At 41.4% G+C, this 17,962-nt stretch overlaps 1 protein-coding gene and 1 long non-coding RNA gene across 4 annotated transcripts; both read right to left on the bottom strand.

The window, feature by feature from the left end:
• Positions 1–1,290: 1,290 nt before the first annotated feature.
• LOC133276983 (uncharacterized) lies at positions 1,291–6,475 on the bottom strand. The gene is made up of 2 exons (XR_009746068.1): positions 5,196–6,475; positions 1,291–4,000 (listed from the first exon to the last, which is right to left on the bottom strand). It is a non-coding gene; the product is annotated as an uncharacterized LOC133276983 (long non-coding RNA).
• A 1,998-nt stretch (positions 6,476–8,473) lies between these two features.
• On the bottom strand, positions 8,474–17,220 carry CLDN12 (claudin 12). 3 transcript variants are annotated; one of them, XM_061468428.1, is made up of 3 exons: positions 17,171–17,220; positions 14,501–14,568; positions 8,474–12,454 (listed from the first exon to the last, which is right to left on the bottom strand). In XM_061468428.1, exon 3 carries the CDS (start codon positions 12,430–12,432, stop codon positions 11,695–11,697), a length of 738 nt encoding a protein of 245 aa, XP_061324412.1. In that variant the 5' UTR covers positions 12,433–12,454; positions 14,501–14,568; positions 17,171–17,220; the 3' UTR covers positions 8,474–11,694. The 3 variants fall into 3 exon arrangements, with proteins under 3 accessions (XP_061324412.1, XP_061324414.1, XP_061324415.1); XM_061468430.1 differs by lacking the exon at positions 17,171–17,220 and adding an exon at positions 16,864–16,902; XM_061468431.1 differs by lacking the exon at positions 17,171–17,220 and adding an exon at positions 16,662–16,686.
• Between the last annotated feature and the right edge of the window lie 742 nt (positions 17,221–17,962).

Below are 17,962 nucleotides of genomic sequence, written 5' to 3'. Positions count from 1 at the left end.
GCAGTCCTATAATGAACTGATGCAGCTGAAAGTTTGTTTTTCAGCTAGGTAGTGATACCCTATCTGGGTCACCGAGCAGGGGACCAAAGTACTGTGCTGGCACAGCAGAGGAGAAATTGTGAGGACACAACTAATATTCCAATAAAAAAAGAAGGAATACCACTTCCCCCCCCCCCCCCCCCCCCCCCTCAGTTGCAGGACTAGCTTAAATGCATGTTAGCTTCATATTAAGGCTTTTGCATGTTGAACTCATGCAAGAGGGTACTTGTGTGGTTAGTACTTCACTAAAGTGGGGTATTAACTGTGATTAAATAGTTACAGGGAGCAGATCTGCTGAATAAGAATGTGCACCTTCATATAGTCATCCTTAAGAGCATTTTCAGATTTTAATAAGATGTCTCTTACAACTATGCTCTTTAAATTCAAAGTATTAATAGTACCATTTTATAGAGGAAATGATCACTTCAGGCCATTTCTAAAGGTCAAATAAAGAAAATTAGATCTTCCAGTTCAATATCCACCTTCTGTTTTATAATAAGTACCTTTATTATAAAATAATCTTCACTGAAACAGGACTCCTAGTGATCCTAATAATTAGAAGTGGTATCATAAACAGATTAGCTCCAGTCCTGCAAATAGAGAGTATATATTTGCAGGGAGCAGAACAATGAAGTATAGAGGGGAAGTGATATACTTTCAGGTTTTGCAATTCTGCTATAAATACAATGGCCAAATTTCATCTTTCAGGCAAACCTGAGATTAAACCAGGGATTAAACTGACTGTCACATGGTTTTAATAAATTCAGACATGATCAGCTGAATACTACTGGGACAGTTAAAGTCAGTCTTCTCAATTGATGTGGGTCCTTGCTGTCATGGAAATAAGATTTGTACCCATGGTGATTTTGGGTTTTCAAAGAGGGAACCTAGGGAAATACACAGGATCAGTACAGTATTTCTGCTAAGGGTGGTGGTAAGTAGCAACTGATTTTCTTTGGTTTTCATTGCACAATACTCAGGTGACCAAACACTTAATACTTAGGGATTAAGCAGACTGTTTGAAAAGCATCTACATAATTACTTAATTATCTTGTGACTATACTGAGATGTAAAAGTGTCAGTCTCATCAGTAAAGGCATATATGAAAAATTTTGCCTTCTGACCTTAATAGTTCATATTTTGTTTTGTTTTTGTTCATAGGTTTGTTTTGGAAAACGAATAGGTGGGAATAGCACTGCTATACGTGCATTGTTTTGCAGAATTGTTAATAGTACTGAATCACAGACTGAATTAGAGTCTCTTGCTACCTTTATTGTAGTACTACTGTGACCAAAATGACAAGTGCTTCAGAACTTGTATTTCAGTAAAATCTGGCAATGCATAAACAGTTGTTAACATTTAGTCTTCTCTAGTACTTTAAACAACAGAGAGCAATGAATTTTCTAGTATAATATGTACTGAACTGATCACTTCTAGCAGGGCTAATGAGTTTACCTTGAAAACCATTGGACTTATCTAGACAAAGACTAACTGTTAAATGCAGCATTTCTTGGATGGAAGGGCTGATTTGGTTTTTGGGTTAGCAGTGTTGCACAAAAAATCATCAGTGTTTGCTTAAAAAAAACCTAATGATTTGGACCTTGGCATAGGGTGTTGTTTGGATCTCCCACACAGGCTGGTTGGTTGCAATCTGGTTAGCAACACGAGTCACTGGATCAGATGAGACTTCCTTAACAGCTTCTCTGCTCAGTTCTCACATCCCAGCTGGCCCCTGATCCTGTGTAACTTCTTCAGCACATGCATTATTCATTATTATAAGTATTTTAAACTAAACTATCTTACTGTGTTAACTATGTGCAAAAAGGCTGTCCTGAGTGGCCATTTCTGCATCTACAGGAACAGTTTCTACAGACTATTTACAAGCATTTTACATGTGTGCAATCTGGTCCATTCTGCAGCAGGAACCACTACCACCAGAAGTCTCTGGAAGGGCCATAGTCTTCACTCAGGATGTTAAATGACACATTTAGGCATAGAAATTGGTCTTGGAATGGCAGGAGTTTCCTGGGAGGAATCCTCAAGATTGTCTGAAATCCCCAGCTGATCTCCCACAAGGGTTAGACAGATCCTTTGTTGTGAAGGTGTTGAGGAACTGAATCTGTCAGCTTGTCTTTGTCAGTTGAGCGTCTTTTCTGTACAGGGACTAGCTGAGGAGTTCCTGGACCACCCAAGGAGTTACTGAGTTTAGCACAGTAAGTGTGCAGAGAGGGACCCTAAGACCTAGCTATACTGCAATTACAACTAAAGGACAACTTGACTTTCATCTGTATGCCTCACATAAAACTTAAATTCCACAGCTCTTGCCACAGCACCTCTGTAATTGAAAGCCATGCTGAACAGCATTCATCCAGCTGTGAACTAGGATAGGCAACTCATGATTTCCTGTGGATTGCTTTCTGTCTTGTGGTTTAACTGGGCACAGGCTATCCCTTTGAACATAGCTGTAATGTAATACAGATCACGCTGTTATGCTTTCTGCTGTTTAAAATTGCTCTTGCTCTCTAGAGAAATATGTTTCCAAGATTCTGCCTTTCTCCCCCAGAATGAATTAATATAATGAGACAACTGCATGTTTGCTATTTATCATTGGGTTTGCCTTATTAAGTCTCCTCAGTCATAGCTGGGGCAAGAGGGACATTGTAGCTACAGTTAGTTGGGGTAGGATAAGTAGGAGAGTCACAAAATGGAGCAGCCCAACAAAAGAAGGGTCCTATTGAACTCCACCAGTGAATAACTCCACTTGATTTAAGCTATTGGTTTAACAAACTGGCAGAAAATATCCCTTGACTGCTGTTCTGCAGGCCTTATTTAACATCTGATTTTTTTTGTTGTTGTTAAAACTGATGAAGATCAACTAACAATTTCATGCCAGAATATGGGAGAAGTACTTACCCACACAGCTGCTTTTATTTAGTCCATTCTCTAAACTGCGAGGGGACCAGATTGTCTGTTGATATTTCAGAGTTTATATCAGATGAGTTGACATACTGTTTCTGTTAGACACTGGATCTTTTAATTTATTCTTAATTTATTAGTTAATGTATTTCCTGGCTTGTCAGCACTTCAGCTTTTCTTACCCCTGCTGCAGACTCAGGTTTGGTTCAAAATGCTATATAGCTATGAAAGTACTGTCTGTATCTAGTTATTGTCCAGGAATTATGTGCAATGCTAGTTCTACACCATAGCAGAAAAGGAACCCCTTCTAAAATTCCCATATCTATTTCCATATCATTCAAGCACACATTCCAGAATAACTTAATCTGGAATCTTGACTGTAGCAAGTACTTACATCTTGCTCCTTTGAAGAAGTGAAGAAACAGAGAAGTTAGTATTAATTACTATGTTACTTAGTCTCACAATATAGACTCACTGGAATTATCCAAAGCAGAGAACTACTGTTTCAGAAAGCAGTACCATTGCAAGTGTTCCATAGCATTACAAGTGTTCCAGTGGACACAGCATCCTGCCCAAATCTCCTTGCTTGTGGTAGGAGTCTGTGATGTTGAGAATTCAGGAGTTTACAAATACTTGCCTTTATACACTGGACGTTTTCAAAGCAACTATGATCAAATCATTGTCTTCATTTACAGATAATTTCTTTCTAGACAGTGGGATTTGTTCATGGCTGAATCATATATTGAATGGGGATTTTCAGTTCAAACCTCATGGCCAAATTTCTGGTGCTTTCCTCCATGCCTGTGCCAATGGAAAAGGAAGTTCTGCCTTCTGCTGCATTCTCCCTTCTTTTGTTCAGCCACAGTTATGCACTTATCCAGCAACAGACATAATATGCATGGTGCTTGGCCACAGACAATATTTTCAGGAAACATAATAATCACTTTAAGGCATATAGGGAACTTCAGGAGCTCAAGAAAACATATTAATAGCTTTTAGCCATTAGGAACTTGCGTTTATTCCTGTTAGGAGAAAGTTGTGACAGCTGGACACAGAAATAAAGCAAAGAAAATGTGTTAAATTGCTACAGTAGTGGATTAATTATCAATAACAAAATGAAATGTAAAACATTGTAAAAGCAGCTGTGAGAAAAAATAGTTTCCAGAACCGACCCAGGAAGCACTATCAATTTTAGTTCACAAGTGTACAATAGTATTCAAGCAAATCGAGGCATAGGCTGTGTTATCTGTGATAGACCACACACAAGCTTCTGCAGAACCTAATGCCACCTCTGGTGCCCTGCAAAAATAAGAAGGGGTTGCCCGAGACACTGTCTTGTAAAAGATGCTTCTTGGAGAGAAATCTGAACTTTGGTACTTTACCTAGCTTACTCAAGAGTCAAACTCCAAAGCTGCAGGGGTTTTTGTACTTCAGTATGCACACTCAAGCAGCTCAGAGTCATATTTCACCAAGTTGCATTGTTTTCATGTTATCTATCCAGTAAGACCTTTTTGAATTCAGTTCCTGTGCTTTAAACCAGAAAGTCTGTGATGCATTTGAATCTTACCATGGGTAGTGAAATCTAGTCAAAGCAAATGCTGCTCTGCCCAGTGTCCAAGACCTTCTACAAGAACTCTAAGCAGATCAGTGCTGAGAGCTTGAGAGAATTACAGCTCCCAGATGACTCCTCACATGAGGCATACAGGCATCAGCCACTAAGATTAGTTGTTCCCAAGATTCTCACAACTCCTTGGCTAATTAAGGTGCAGCCACATGGCATTTGAAAGTGTACATGCAAACTAACTGGAACTGATGTACCATAATGAATTATGAACTCTGTAACCCAGAAGCAGCTGACAAAAGCACTGCTGAGAGCCCCACCAGCACCTCAGTGCTTGCTAAGCTGCAATGCCAGAAACCTCATGACCGGACACAAGAGGAAAATTTTTCACACTGAGAACAATTTGCCATTGGAATAATCTCCCCAGGGAAGTGGTGGATTCCCCAACGCTGGCCACTTTTAAGATTCAGCTAGACAGGGTGCTGGGACATCTAGTCTAGGTCATGCTTTGCCAAGACAGGTTGGACCAGATGATCCTTGAGGTCCCTTCCAACCTGGTATGCTATGACTCAATGATTCACGTGTTGTGGCTGTCTGTGGACCACCAAGGTCACAGAGCCAGCTCTTCCTCACTTGTTAAACTGACTGTCTGGATTATTTGGAAGGGAAATGTGCTCACTTCTGCAGTTGTGAAGGTCAACAGCATTTGGTCAGAGTTGCATATGGCAAGTTAAATATGAAGGTACTTGCACCAAAGCCTAAGAAGGAACAGAAAGGTGAATATTTTTGTTGATGATTGAGCTTGTGTTCTCAAGGCCTTCTCTGGAAGATGTATAACTGAATCAAGAACAGGCAGCTGTACTGTAAAATAAAAGCCTTCCTACTGAGCCTATTTTGTGAGAATGTGATTCCTTGCCAGTTACTTTCCAAGGTGACACTTTGTCCAGGAAATCCAATCCACCTGCAGAACACCTTAGCACAGCAATAGAAGAACCTGAGCATTTTATCTTTGCTGGCTTGATTAAGGAGTAAAACCAGTGCAATAATGCTGATACATGATACTGAGTCTTCAGAGATAATACTAAACCATTTGGATTAACCTATAAACTGATGAAAGTATCTTAATATTTGGCACTATATATCTATTAAAAAACCAAGCTCTTTTCCTTACTGATTTCTTAAGATATACATAGTTTAAAGCAGTGTAATCTTCACATTCAATTGAAAAGTCAACTCTTTAGGCTTCATTATCTTTTTTCCTTGCCACACCTTCTTTTACTAACTGAATTAGCATTAAATGAAAAGGGAATAAACCTTAAAATATTTTGAAACGTGATTTTTGCCTTGCTAATGTTGTGTTTTTTCTCAAAATGCAGTATTTTTCCAACAACTTTTACAATTAATAAATACAACTCACCTTAAAAAAAAAATCAAATGAACACAGTCTTTCTTATGTAAATTGCTCAGTAAGTGGGAAAACAAAGGTCTGAGAGTAAGACTTCATGAGGCATCAAGCATGCCATCTTGCCCTTTTACTTCGGCTCACATATTCCCACCACCTCCCTGGTGTTGGCAGTAGAGCTCATGACCAGGAGGCAAACCAGATTAGGCACCTGGGAGGCTGAAAACTAAGTAAGTGAAGAAGATAAAGAACAAAAGCAGCAAGAAAATGGGATTTCATCCATACAGCACACTGTATCTGCTTAAACTCATAAAAAAAAACAAAAACCTCACATGCTGAAGACTATAGTAGGTCAGAAAGTGTCTGCAGTAAGTTAAAATACATACAGGACCTGTTTTTAGGAAAGGCTTCTTTATGGCATAACTGTTAGTATTTACTTAAAATTCGGTGTGAATTTGTAAATGATCTTACATACGTCTTTATGAATATGTTGTAGCTTTGGGAAGAAAACTAGTGCAGTATCAATGGTTACAGACCCCCTGACTGGTGAAAGTGATGTAACACAGGGTAAGCGAGACTACAGATAGGCTGGTGCCAGGCTTTGATGCTAAAATGCCACCTATGGCAGCAGTGGCTACACAGAGGCTTCTGGCATCGCATGTAGCTAGGAAGTGGTGCTGTGCACTAGGACCAACATCTGTGGTTCCCAAGGACACATCCTCTTGGGCAGTACTCATACACTTTGTTTTCAAAGTTTGCTTATCATATTCTGGGAGTCTTTGGTGCTTTGAAGGTTGTTCAGATACTTAGAGCTTTAATTACCTATTTTTCTCTTTGTTAGAACTGAAATTAGGACAATTTCTACTGCTCTTTAAGTCCAGCTTTCTGGTCTCTCTCCTCCAAATAGCCTTAACCATTCATACCTTCCAGCTCACCACAATTTCTACTGCCCTGGGCTCAGCCTTTACATGCCCTTGCTGCTGTTGCATGCAAAAGACAAAGCCCCCAGCCCTAGAAGCCTAATACCTGAATGAGCAAATTGACTGCCTGGAACACACATAAAAAGCATCTTACCCTTTGACGAGGCCTCTGCGTGTCCAGCTTGATAAAGGCTGATGCAGCAGTACAACAAAAACCATACAAAAAAAGCTTATGCTCCGTCTAAGGTACGCTACCTGCCTGCTCAGTAGATATACAAAAGGATAAGTAACATTACATACCTGCTAAACCACATCTGTGCTCAATTCCTGTGAAATAAACCAGGGGAAAATCTGTCAAGAGTTTTGTTTTCAATAAACACAAATACGTGGGGTAGTTTTTTAGGAATTTTAATATGAAAAAAAATAAAAAATGAGGCTCTTCCATGTTTTGGGAGAAACTGAGTTCTCTGCATCCCAGTGTTTATGTCAACACCCAACTAGCCCCTAGGTTTATACCAGCTCTTGCAGACAGGAGGCCTGTCTTGAAAAACCATCAAAGAAGGAAATGAACCCACAACAGCAGAGAATATAAAATCATTTTTCCACCCCAAGTGAGTTTTAGTACTGGCAACAACTGGTTTATACTCCATGTGCATATTCCATGAGAACTGTTCTTGTATAAACATTTCTTTCCCAAACAGATAGAAAGAACAACTTATTAGAATGCCAGTTCAGAATACAAGAAGTCTAGAGGAATTACCAGCAAGTCTTACTGTATTCTGCATAAATAATCCAGGTTGATTTGTGAACTTGCACTCTGGCAGCAGCATTTCTAATGTTCAAAGGCAAAGGCTCAGTAGAGAGTCACCACAATGCTGCTGAGCTGTAGCTGTCAGGAGCAGCACACAATGGGAATGAATCATCACTAACCTGGACTGTCCCTGGGATGCTGAACCAACTTTCACACAGAAGGCAGTAGCATTCTCCAGCTTGAGAGCACAGCAGGCACAGCAGAGGGCAGGAGGATGGCTAGTGCCACCTCTGCTGTTGTTTGACACTAATACAGTGCAAATCTTACCATACTAGGAAGAAGATAACCCAGCTCAGGAGTTCCAGCTGGGTTTGCAAGTAAATTGCACTGGTTAAGTGATGGCTGCATGAGTAGCAGAACTGACAGGGGAGAGACAGGGCTGTGAGTACAGGGCGAGGACTCCACTCTTCTCCATGTCCTGCCAATACTTTGGCTTTCCTGGGGGGTTGAAACAGATCCTGGTTCCCAGTGTGCATCCTGTCCATGGGCAGAAAGGGAAGCCTCTAGATGTAAGAGAAATCACTCTCCTTCTTTTAAAGGGATAACGAATCTTGGAACATGTTAGGACTAGCTTATAAGTAAATTATAAATAGTCAAGCTTGCAGAGCATGGCAGAAGGGTTGAGTTTTTTGGTTTGGTTGGTTTTTGTTTGTTTAAAGCAAGAGTCCTGTAAAATTAGGAGTTAAATTGCAGTATATATGCAATATAAGCAACATCGTGAGCCTGCTAAGGCATCTGAAAGTCTGGCAAACAGTACCAAAACAGGTAGACCTTGATACTCTAGCAGTTACTGCTTTCCACAAAATTAATCAAAATCACCTCCATTTGTATGAGAATGTTTTATTAAAAATACGCATCTTGTTTCACATAAAAAGAACCAACACTGTAATTAAACACAACTTCAGAAGTTGGACAGGAATTACTTGAAAAAAAAATACAGGCTCCTGTCATCCCAGAGCACCCTCTGACTGCATCAGCCACAAATAAACCTCTTCCTGCGTTCAAGGCCCAGAGAGGCCTGTCCTGTACATAGCTAAGCGCCCAGGAAAGAGCAGCTGTACAGTGGCAGGGCTACCAATCACTCACAGCAGCTGGCCCCTGGTGGAGACACATGCAGGAGACATGGGTCCTGTTCCCCCAGATCCCAGGAGGCCTGTCACTCCCCAGCCCTGCTGCTGGGCACAGTGGTAACCTTCGCAAGAGAATTGCTGCAGTGGCACCTGGCTCAAGTGTCGCAGGTTGGCCACCTCTTTCTGTAGAGGAGGAGAAATAAAGCACAGCACTTCCAGTTAATTTCGCTTGGGATCCAGCAGAAATTCACATTAACAGCACTGTTCAAAGAAACCCATCCGTGCTTCAGTGATACAACAGGATGCAATAGTCTTTTTGATAAATAAGACCTTAAGTGAAAACTGTGCTGGAATCCACTAGCTTCTGGATCCCCACCTCCCACAGCTTGGCTCTATTAGACTTTTGGAAAGACACAATTTTCAAAGCAACAAGTTACCAGCTGAGGCAGCAGCAAATATCAATTGAAAGTTTAGTGCATAAAAATCAAAGAATACAAAAGAGCTGTCAGAAACATCTGCTATTTAAAGTGTACAGAACAAAACACTGGCTGCATTTACTCTCTTGTAGAAAACATCAGTTTGCCAGGCTGCCTTTCCTGCTCTGGAGATACTGAAGATTCAGCTCCTTTTAAAATTACTGAGATGTATTCCTCATCTCTCCAAAATGATAAAAATGTAAATTCAAAAAGCATACCAGGCACTGACTGTAAACTAACATTCAGCGACCAGCTCATAACATAAGCAAGGCACAAAGAAGAAGAGACACCAGAGCGATGAAGAAGCAAGCGGATGTTAAATCACAAACCAGCAGTCCCTTTGCTTTGACCTGACAAGGCATCAAACAATATGGGCAGCTGAAACAGCAACAGAATCTGAGGCTGGACAAACAGAGTAACTGCAAAGCAAAGTTCAGTTTCGAAGAAACAACTGGCTTGCATGTCATTATGCGTGTTCTAATCCCATGCAAGTCACAATTTGATTAAAGAAATTATAAAAGATATTTCACCTAACATCATGCCTCATAAACCTAAAAGGGTATTAAATTCATGTAATGTTAGAGGCCTGTGTTCTCAAGTGCTTTTTATCATCTACAGTGTTAATTCCTTAGACTGCAATTTAATCAAGCACTTGGTCCAAAAGGCCTGTCACTTTCCTGACTATGCTGGAATTTATGATAGGGATCAGCTTCCCTACTCTATGCCGAAATCCCAGCTCCACCAGCTATAACATAATGATTCCTCTTAGTACACTGTTATCACACAGATTGTAACACAACAAGATTTGCCCAGCACAGCATTTGTTCCCATGGAAAAAGAAATGAACTAATTTTCAGGGCCTTCGGTGAGTTTACAGAACTGGAATTTAAGATTTTTTTTTTTTTTTTAGCAAAGCAAATTTGTTCTGAGATAAATAAAATACAAATATCCACTGAGCTCCAGAATGCCATCAATCAAAATAACTTTCCTTACTGGAATGAGGTCTTCAACACAAGATCTCAAGTCACCAAAATCTGAGCAAATCAAATACTTGCCTTAATTATAACACTCTTCAACTCACTGTCATAAAACTTCCAGGTAATTTCAGAGCCCATATTGAAAAGCTTTGATCCTTAGGGCTGACTTGCTCTGCATTTTAGAAGGAAAAAAACATGACTCAAAGACATCCCAGATTGGGAATTTATAATCCTTCCTCATCCTTGCAGAGCTACAAGGTGAAGCTAAGTTATTTAAAACCTCATCTTACAGCAAATAGGAATAGGAAACTTTTTCCACTTGTGAAGTAGCAGCAGAGGAAATAACTGGATTTTAAAATAGCTCAACTTGAAAGGTGTCGAAGAAAAAGGCTGAGAAGTTGGTAATTAAATCAGCTACAGCATGAAAAGTCAACAACCATAAAAAACGACTCTGAAAAATACACAAGCTCATTGTTACTTGTATATACATTAAAAAAAAAATAATTCTAGATTTAAAAATCTCTCCTCAGGGTTATAATCCCCCTCCTAGAGGGATGTTGTTATAGCTTGTGTACGCTGTTCCAAAAGAATCTTTCATAGCCTTCAGAATTCTTCATGGTTTTCCTAATCCATCTTGCAGCAAGTGACATTTCCCTCCAGAACTAATACTTTAAAGCCTACTTGAAAATCTATCTTTAAGATGGCCTTCATATAAAATATTCAAGCTTCTAAACAGAATTTTTAAAATACAGGTGGCTTTTGTTTTAATCACAAAATAGATTCAGTGAACTTGCTAACTCAGTAAAAAAGACTAGAAATAAAAATCACAAAAAAAGTTTCTAGCCTCCAGCAATTCACAAAATGCTATTACAGTACAGAACAACATTACTACTTAAATCAGATTTTTGTCTTCTGATAGCTACTTTGAAAATAAAGGGTAATTTGACACCAATTCCATTACAGAAGTTTGTAAGCAGGTAGCTTTTTGTGTGTACAGTGGAAAACAGACTGCTACAGAATTGGATTAGTCTGCCAAATACCCTTTTCATACATTACATCTTAAAATATGTGTGTCCAGATGAACATGAAAATCTGAACTCCTTGCACTCAGTTCCACTGCCTGCATTTGGATAATGCAGGGGTGCAAGGGTCCACCTATGTAGCTCTTATAATGGGACCAGTAGCTTATCAAATAGCAAAGATGTTCAAACCTGCTCTGACCTCAGTAATCAGAAGGATGAACGGGTGCTATTGTTAGTGTAATGTCCAAGGAGCAGCAGCAACTTTGTCTGTAGTGAGCTCAGAGTTAAAAAAAAGCCAACAGAAAACAAAAAAAGTTGGTCAGGAAGTAACACATGAGAACAGCAAGAGGCTTGCTAAACTCGCAGCTCCACTGCTTTGCACCTTTGGAAACCTGACCTTACAAATGATTATGCTCAGCACAAGGCAGCAGAGAGAATCAAGCCTGCAATTCTCACGGTCTGAATGAGCTTAAGAACTTGGCTTCCAAGAGTTTGTCTTCTTAAGTTGCATGTGTCACAACAGGAATGTCAATTTCCATGGCAGAAAGACGAGAGCGTGCAGAGTACGGCTGGGAGGCATAGCTGTGCATGCTAGGGGCATGGGAATAGAGGGGCTGCCAAAAAGGAGAAGGTAGACTTTTACATGCACAGTACCACAGAAACAGCATAATGGAAGTGAAAAACAGACCACCAGCACTGGCAATGGCAATAAAAACAGAGATGTCAAAGCTAAAGATAGGCTCGTATTTTCTGTTCAGATAGTTGTTATAAAAAATGACCCAGATTGATGGAGTGAGACAAATGGCACATGCAAGCAGGAACAAGAGGCCAGCCACGAGGTGGCAGCCTGCACTGTTCACAAGGCATTTAGCCAGTTTGACGTTTGGCACAGTCGATACAAAGGCTGTGTTACACATGCCAATCAAGCAGAGAAACAGAGCCGAGACAGCAGTTAACATACTCAGTGGAAGGGCGAACTGAAGAACACGCAAATCCAGTTGATCGACAGCAGTGTACCACTGTGGGTCATATATCACACAGTCTCTGCTCCCATCAAAGCGAGCGCACTTAATCCAAAGTCCAGTGTAAACTGTCACGTTCCTCTCATTCTTGTTGAATGTGCACAGTCTCATTTGCCTCCAGTTTGGAAGAAGAACTGCTGCAAGGAGTCCAGCTACTGAGGCTGTTCCGCTGAGGAAGGCCAGGACGGTGGCTGCATGAACATCCCGGCAGCCCATGCTTGCTCACAGAAGTCGTTTCCTGCAATGAAGAAGAGGGAAAAAAAGTCAGTAGGTGAAAGTTTACAGACACAGGACTAACACTGACTCATCCCAGGTTAATAAACTTGTATGGCAGCCAGTAGGCAGTAACTCTCTGGCACGTTCTTTGCCTTACACCCTTATGTGGAGCTAGCACTACCAAGTTCATGCTTTAATGAAACACCAGATTCTTTCACAGACTGTTAGGACTGCTCAGCTGACAGACTCCTAAATTCACTGTGATCAAAATTCAAAAGGAGCACTTGAACATGTAATTCTACACAGCCTTTCATCTTGTGTCACTGTGTGGACTTCTACAGAGTTCAGGTGGAGAAAGTGAATCACTGACTGTGATTTAAGTTCACCTCTCCTCAACTGGCAGCTCCCCCTTTAGCCCAGATGTAATATCAGAGTAGGACTTTTAAGTCCTATCTTAAAAGGAATTGCTTAAACCCAACACAGTTAGACTGGACAAGGAATGGATACGTACACAGTTATACACATTATATATAGAACAAACTGTTGATGAGAGCTGTAAAGTAGCAGAGAAGACTCTGCTGATTAACGTGATTATGACTTTTTCAAAGGCAATTAACAGTTCTTCCACACTATGTCTGCCTCTCAAAAGCAGCTGTCCAAGACGCAAGCAATTCCAGAAAGCAGATGGCTTTTCAGGGGTCACATTTTCCTCTTCAAAACCAGTGTTAAAGAACATTGCTTCCTTTTCAATATAACCCCTGTCTGTGTACCCAGTATATAGTCTCTTACCTGGAGGGATATCGGGAAACAGTCTCAATGATGGGTCTTTTAAAAAGATTCAGTCTGAGTAATTCCCTCCTCTGGGAGCTTGAGATACTTTAAAGAAGCCTAATCCATAACAGGCACTGAGCATCAACCTCAGAACATATCTGAAGCAAGACACTAAAAATTATAGTACCTAAAAATGAGAGTACCTTAAATATTCTCACTGAGTGCCATTCGGTCATAAACTCCTACTGAAATTTTTTCAAAATCATTACAATGCACTGTGCTTATTTGTCTAAAGTCACAAAACAATTCTTTAGGTACCAGAAGCTCTACCTAATGTGTACACAAATACCTGAACATCTGTATCTCAGAAAGGCTGCAGACATGGTTGCAACCATACAGAACTACGATCTGATCCCTTACTCTCCTTCTACACCTGCAAACATCAAATACCCAGGGAACTTTTCAGATGAGGAATTTCCACAAATACTGGAAGCAGCTGGAATAAGCACAGGAGTGGCCATTTTCAGAAACCCATGGTTTGTGCAAATTCATTTGCATTTGAAAATCTGGGCAGAGTTAATGCAGGGTGGGCAAAAAAAGATGTGAGGTTCATCCGTATTCTCTAATACAAGAGGGCGGACAAGAAGAAAGGGGGTATTTTCTTTCCTTCTATGTCACCAAGGTAGACTTATGGCAAGGACTACACTGCCAGGACTTCAGACAGCATGGGGAAATTTGTATTTTTCTATTACCTCTGCTGTAACAGTTACACAGACAGAAGACTTTAGTCTGTAGTTCATCCTATGGTTGCCAAGTGTGCTTAGACCACCCTGCATATTTTATTTTTGGTAGACGCACCAGGAATTCAAGGTAGGGATTTTGGCTGGGCTTTGCTGAGGTGTTTTTTTGGGTTTAGTTGGTTGAGGGTTTTTTTTTCGGTGGTGGTGGTCGTTTTGGGTTCGTGGGGGTTTTTTGAGGGGGTGAGGTTTTTTTTGTTTGGTTTTGAGTGGGTTTTTTTGTTTGTTTCTTTGTTTTGTTTTTAATAAAATTAAAGAGCCCTTAGTGCTTCTCTTGGCTTAGGAAATACATAGAAAATATCTCATTTTCCCATTAGAGGTATCAAGGGAAAGTGAATTTGTAGGTAAGTTATCCATGATCGCTCCATCTGATGGAATGCTGTTGCATGTTGCAAAGCTGCTAGCTTTATGGCTGTAATTACAGCTTCAGTTACAGGTCCCTGATTAAGTCAGTAACAAAACAGATGTTGCCTTAATTAAGACTGATCCAGTGTACTTACCAACAGTGTGTTCAAATCAAGAGAAACCGTAGCAACTTCTAGAAGTAGGAAGAAAGGTGTTACTGGATCTAAGAGACAGAACAAGGAGAGTGTCAGCATCATATTAGTTTCATGCATTTGTTTAACATTGTAATTCAGAAATAAGGAATCTCAGATATGCTCACATTAGGCTGACTTCAGCACCTTTGTACAATTTCCTCTTATTTAAAAAACAAAGCTCAAACTACATTTTTTTTTTCCCCTTTCCCCAGGAACATGTTCTCTTTCTATCTACTTATCTCTGTCTTTATGGAACAGATAAGAGGGGTGCAAACAGCTCCCTTTCTCAAGGGTGTTTCAAGACACAAAGGTTTTCAGATCCTCGGTTTTATGTTTCTAACAAAATAAACTCCCAAACACACCAAGTCACAAAAAATTATTATTTCAGATGTTAGGTTCCAGGCTGCACTTAAACAGCAGGGTGAAGGGGATAAAATTGTTTTTAATGACAACAAAACACAGACTCTGAACTGTTTATATACTTGTGGTTCTCTATTCCTTCCTGGCTTCTACACAAGGGAAGTACTGATGATGATGCGTTTTCAATGGCTGTCTAGCTTTCCCAGAGGAAGATAAAGGATCTTTTTTTTTTTTGTGGAGTCTTTACACCCATACGAGATCCACACCACTGAGTCCCAGGAACAATTATGCAGGTCATAATGGGAAAATGGCTTTTCTGCTGGATGATGTCAGATCTACAAGGATGTCATTATGTGACTGTTAAGAGCTACAATCTAAAGGTGAGTTTGCTGTACTAACATGTACAAGGACATTGAATTTCTCTTAAATAATCTATATCAAATCCTGAAATAATCTAACATTTATATATGTGTAGTCTCCTGGAGTGCAACATCGAAGAATTTATCAAACCATCTAGGCAAGAGAGAGACCTGACAGCACACACTCATGCAACCCATATCTTTCACTAAACGAGAAAGTGAATTTCCAAGTCTGGAGTCCTCCAATATGAATGCTATCACATGTAAGACACAGAAATGCAGACAAAAATCAAATCAAGCATTCCCACTACCAACTTAATCAGCCAAGACTACTATGAGTAAACACAGCAATCTGGGGACACTAACTATGAAAGGCTGCAGAGGTCAGCAGCAACACTCTCAGCTGCATTTGGAGAAGCAGCAGAGCTGAGTTGTTTGTATTTTTTTAAGTCTGGGTCTCAAAAAAGCATTACTGCACAGCTTGGAGCAGATCTTTTTATTCACTAGTATTTCTCAGCAATTTTAAGCTTTCTGTGCATTTAGTAGCAACCAAAGCTAGGATAAACATGCAGATCTCCCTCTGCAGGGTCACTCCTCAGAATACCAGCCAGTGCTCAGTAATAACCATAATCAAGTAGAAAATTAGTACTGGCAAACAAACGTGTCAGAAAAGGAGCCTTGCCTATCCCAAGAGTCCCTCCCATTAAATGATGACAACCTGCAGCCACCAGCTGTTGTAACAAACAGATACAGAACAGGTATGGAATATTCTACCACATCTAACTCTGAAAGTCCTCCATTTCTATAGACATGGGAGTATTTTTTAATCTTCCTTTTAGTCCATCTGACTTTATTCTCTGTCACTGGTGGTGTTGCACAGGTAAGGACCTCAGCCACTTCTGAACCAGCTGTCCAGGGGAAGAAAGCTCACTTTGGCTAGGGCAGATGAAACCCTGTCTTGTCCTGGATTATAGATACAAGCTTTGTATATCCCAAGGATCTTACAGCTTTAATATTCAAGGCTTTTGTATCCTGTCCACCACCGTTACCTCATACCACTTCAGGGACAGACTTTGCCACAGCTCCTATTTTAAAGATCTATGCTGCTGTAACAAGAGATGCTTGCTGAAGCTGGTTAAAACCTGGTAGATCATTAACTGCTCACAAGCTGCACAAAATAAGCAAAGAAGGAAAAAAAAAAAAAAGCCTTTACTAGAGACATACTTCAGTGATGAGTAAGGCCAGGTCTGTTCCCTTGCACAGCCCTAAGACCACTGCTGTTCTGTAAAGCTCTGCAGGAGAGGTCCCACTAAGAACAATTTATAAACAAACACATTCTCTACCGATCCACAACAGTGTTATCAGTTTAAAAAAATCATAATGAGTTTTGCATAACTGACCACCTGCAACGAGAGACCAACAGCTATCCTGTTTCAAGATAATGGGAAGTAACTGGTAAAGAATCAGTGCCACCAGTCATGTTTTCTTCTTCTGGAAATCCATCACACAGTTCCAAGTCTTACAAAACTCCTATTAAAATTAAATCCAGATGCACAGGATTAGACTCAGCATTCCTAGTTAATACACTAGCGTTTTCCAGCATGTAGCACGGGCTCCCGCTGATCTGGGAAAAACAGATGACGACAGCCAAGGCCGAAAAGGAAAACACAAACCTCCCCCCTCCCCGAGTGGTTCAGCTGCTGCCCTGCCTGCCCGGCAAAAGCCAAACACCACCAGGTCTCCTCGCTCCCGACCTGTCGCGCTCCCAACCGGGGCGAGTCACTGAAGCCACCGCTACCGCCGCCGGCCTACCGACAGCGAAGCCCCCTCAACATCGGCGCACCGGGCCGGCCCATCAGCCCCTTTACGGCCCGGCAGCCGCCGCCGCCCCCATGCCCGCTCCGGCGCTCACCTTCCTGTCAGCGCACGGGGCCACGCAGCGAAGGCACCATCGCCGGGGCGCTGCCCGACCTGCGCCCGCCGGGGCCGCCTCTCCCCTCAGGAGGCCGCGGCGGGGCTGCGGGTTTAGTCCGGCACCGCCGCAGCGCCAGCCCCCTCGACCGCACTGCAACTCCCAGCGTGCCCCGCGGGGCGGCTCCTGCAGGAAGCGTGTTCCGCTCCCAGCGGTTGCGACCCGCGCGGGGTCCGCCACTGGGAAAGGCGGTGCTGTGAACACGCTCCTTACGTACGGCGGCTACGTGGTTAACGCTCGAGGAGCCGGTGCCTGCAGCCCAAAGCAGCTGTTATGCGGGAGAGCGGCGGGGTACCGGCCCGACAGTGGTAGATGGGGAGCGCTTGCGTTTGCTGCTGCTGCTTTCCTTCACTTATTAAAATGCGTTGCCCTTAACCCACAAGTTACCGTACACCTTACCTATTCATCGCAACTCTTCGTGCACAGCTTAAATAAAGCCAAGGTTGTTCTCATCGCAATCCTTCCGCCCCCCCCCCCCATTAAACATGTTATTTTCAACAATGAAATAAATGGAGTATCAAAAATTGTCTGCAGCCCATGCTTTACTTTGGTGAAAATATGCTGGACACACACAGAGTAAAATTAGAGGAAAATAGGAATAAGAACCAGTACTAACGATAATAGAATTGGATCATGATAAATCACACCTTTTTTCCCAGTGACTGCTTTAACAAAATTTAGAGAAGCACGGTTTGGTAAGTGCGCTTACAAAACAAAACCAAACTAAGCTGA

Source organism: Pezoporus flaviventris, unplaced genomic scaffold (genome assembly GCF_033815535.1).
Source record: "Pezoporus flaviventris isolate CSIRO_AGI_PZ_B2104156 unplaced genomic scaffold, CSIRO_AGI_Pfla_v1 ptg000047l, whole genome shotgun sequence".
NCBI lineage: Eukaryota > Metazoa > Chordata > Aves > Psittaciformes > Psittacidae > Pezoporus > Pezoporus flaviventris.
This window is presented reverse-complemented; position numbering and strand designations above follow the sequence as displayed.

What these genes read in the sequence shown, in the direction of transcription:
- CLDN12 (XM_061468428.1), bottom strand. Translation starts at nt 12,432, where the DNA reads ATGGGCTGCCGGGATGTTCATGCAGCCACCGTCCTGGCCTTCCTCAGC.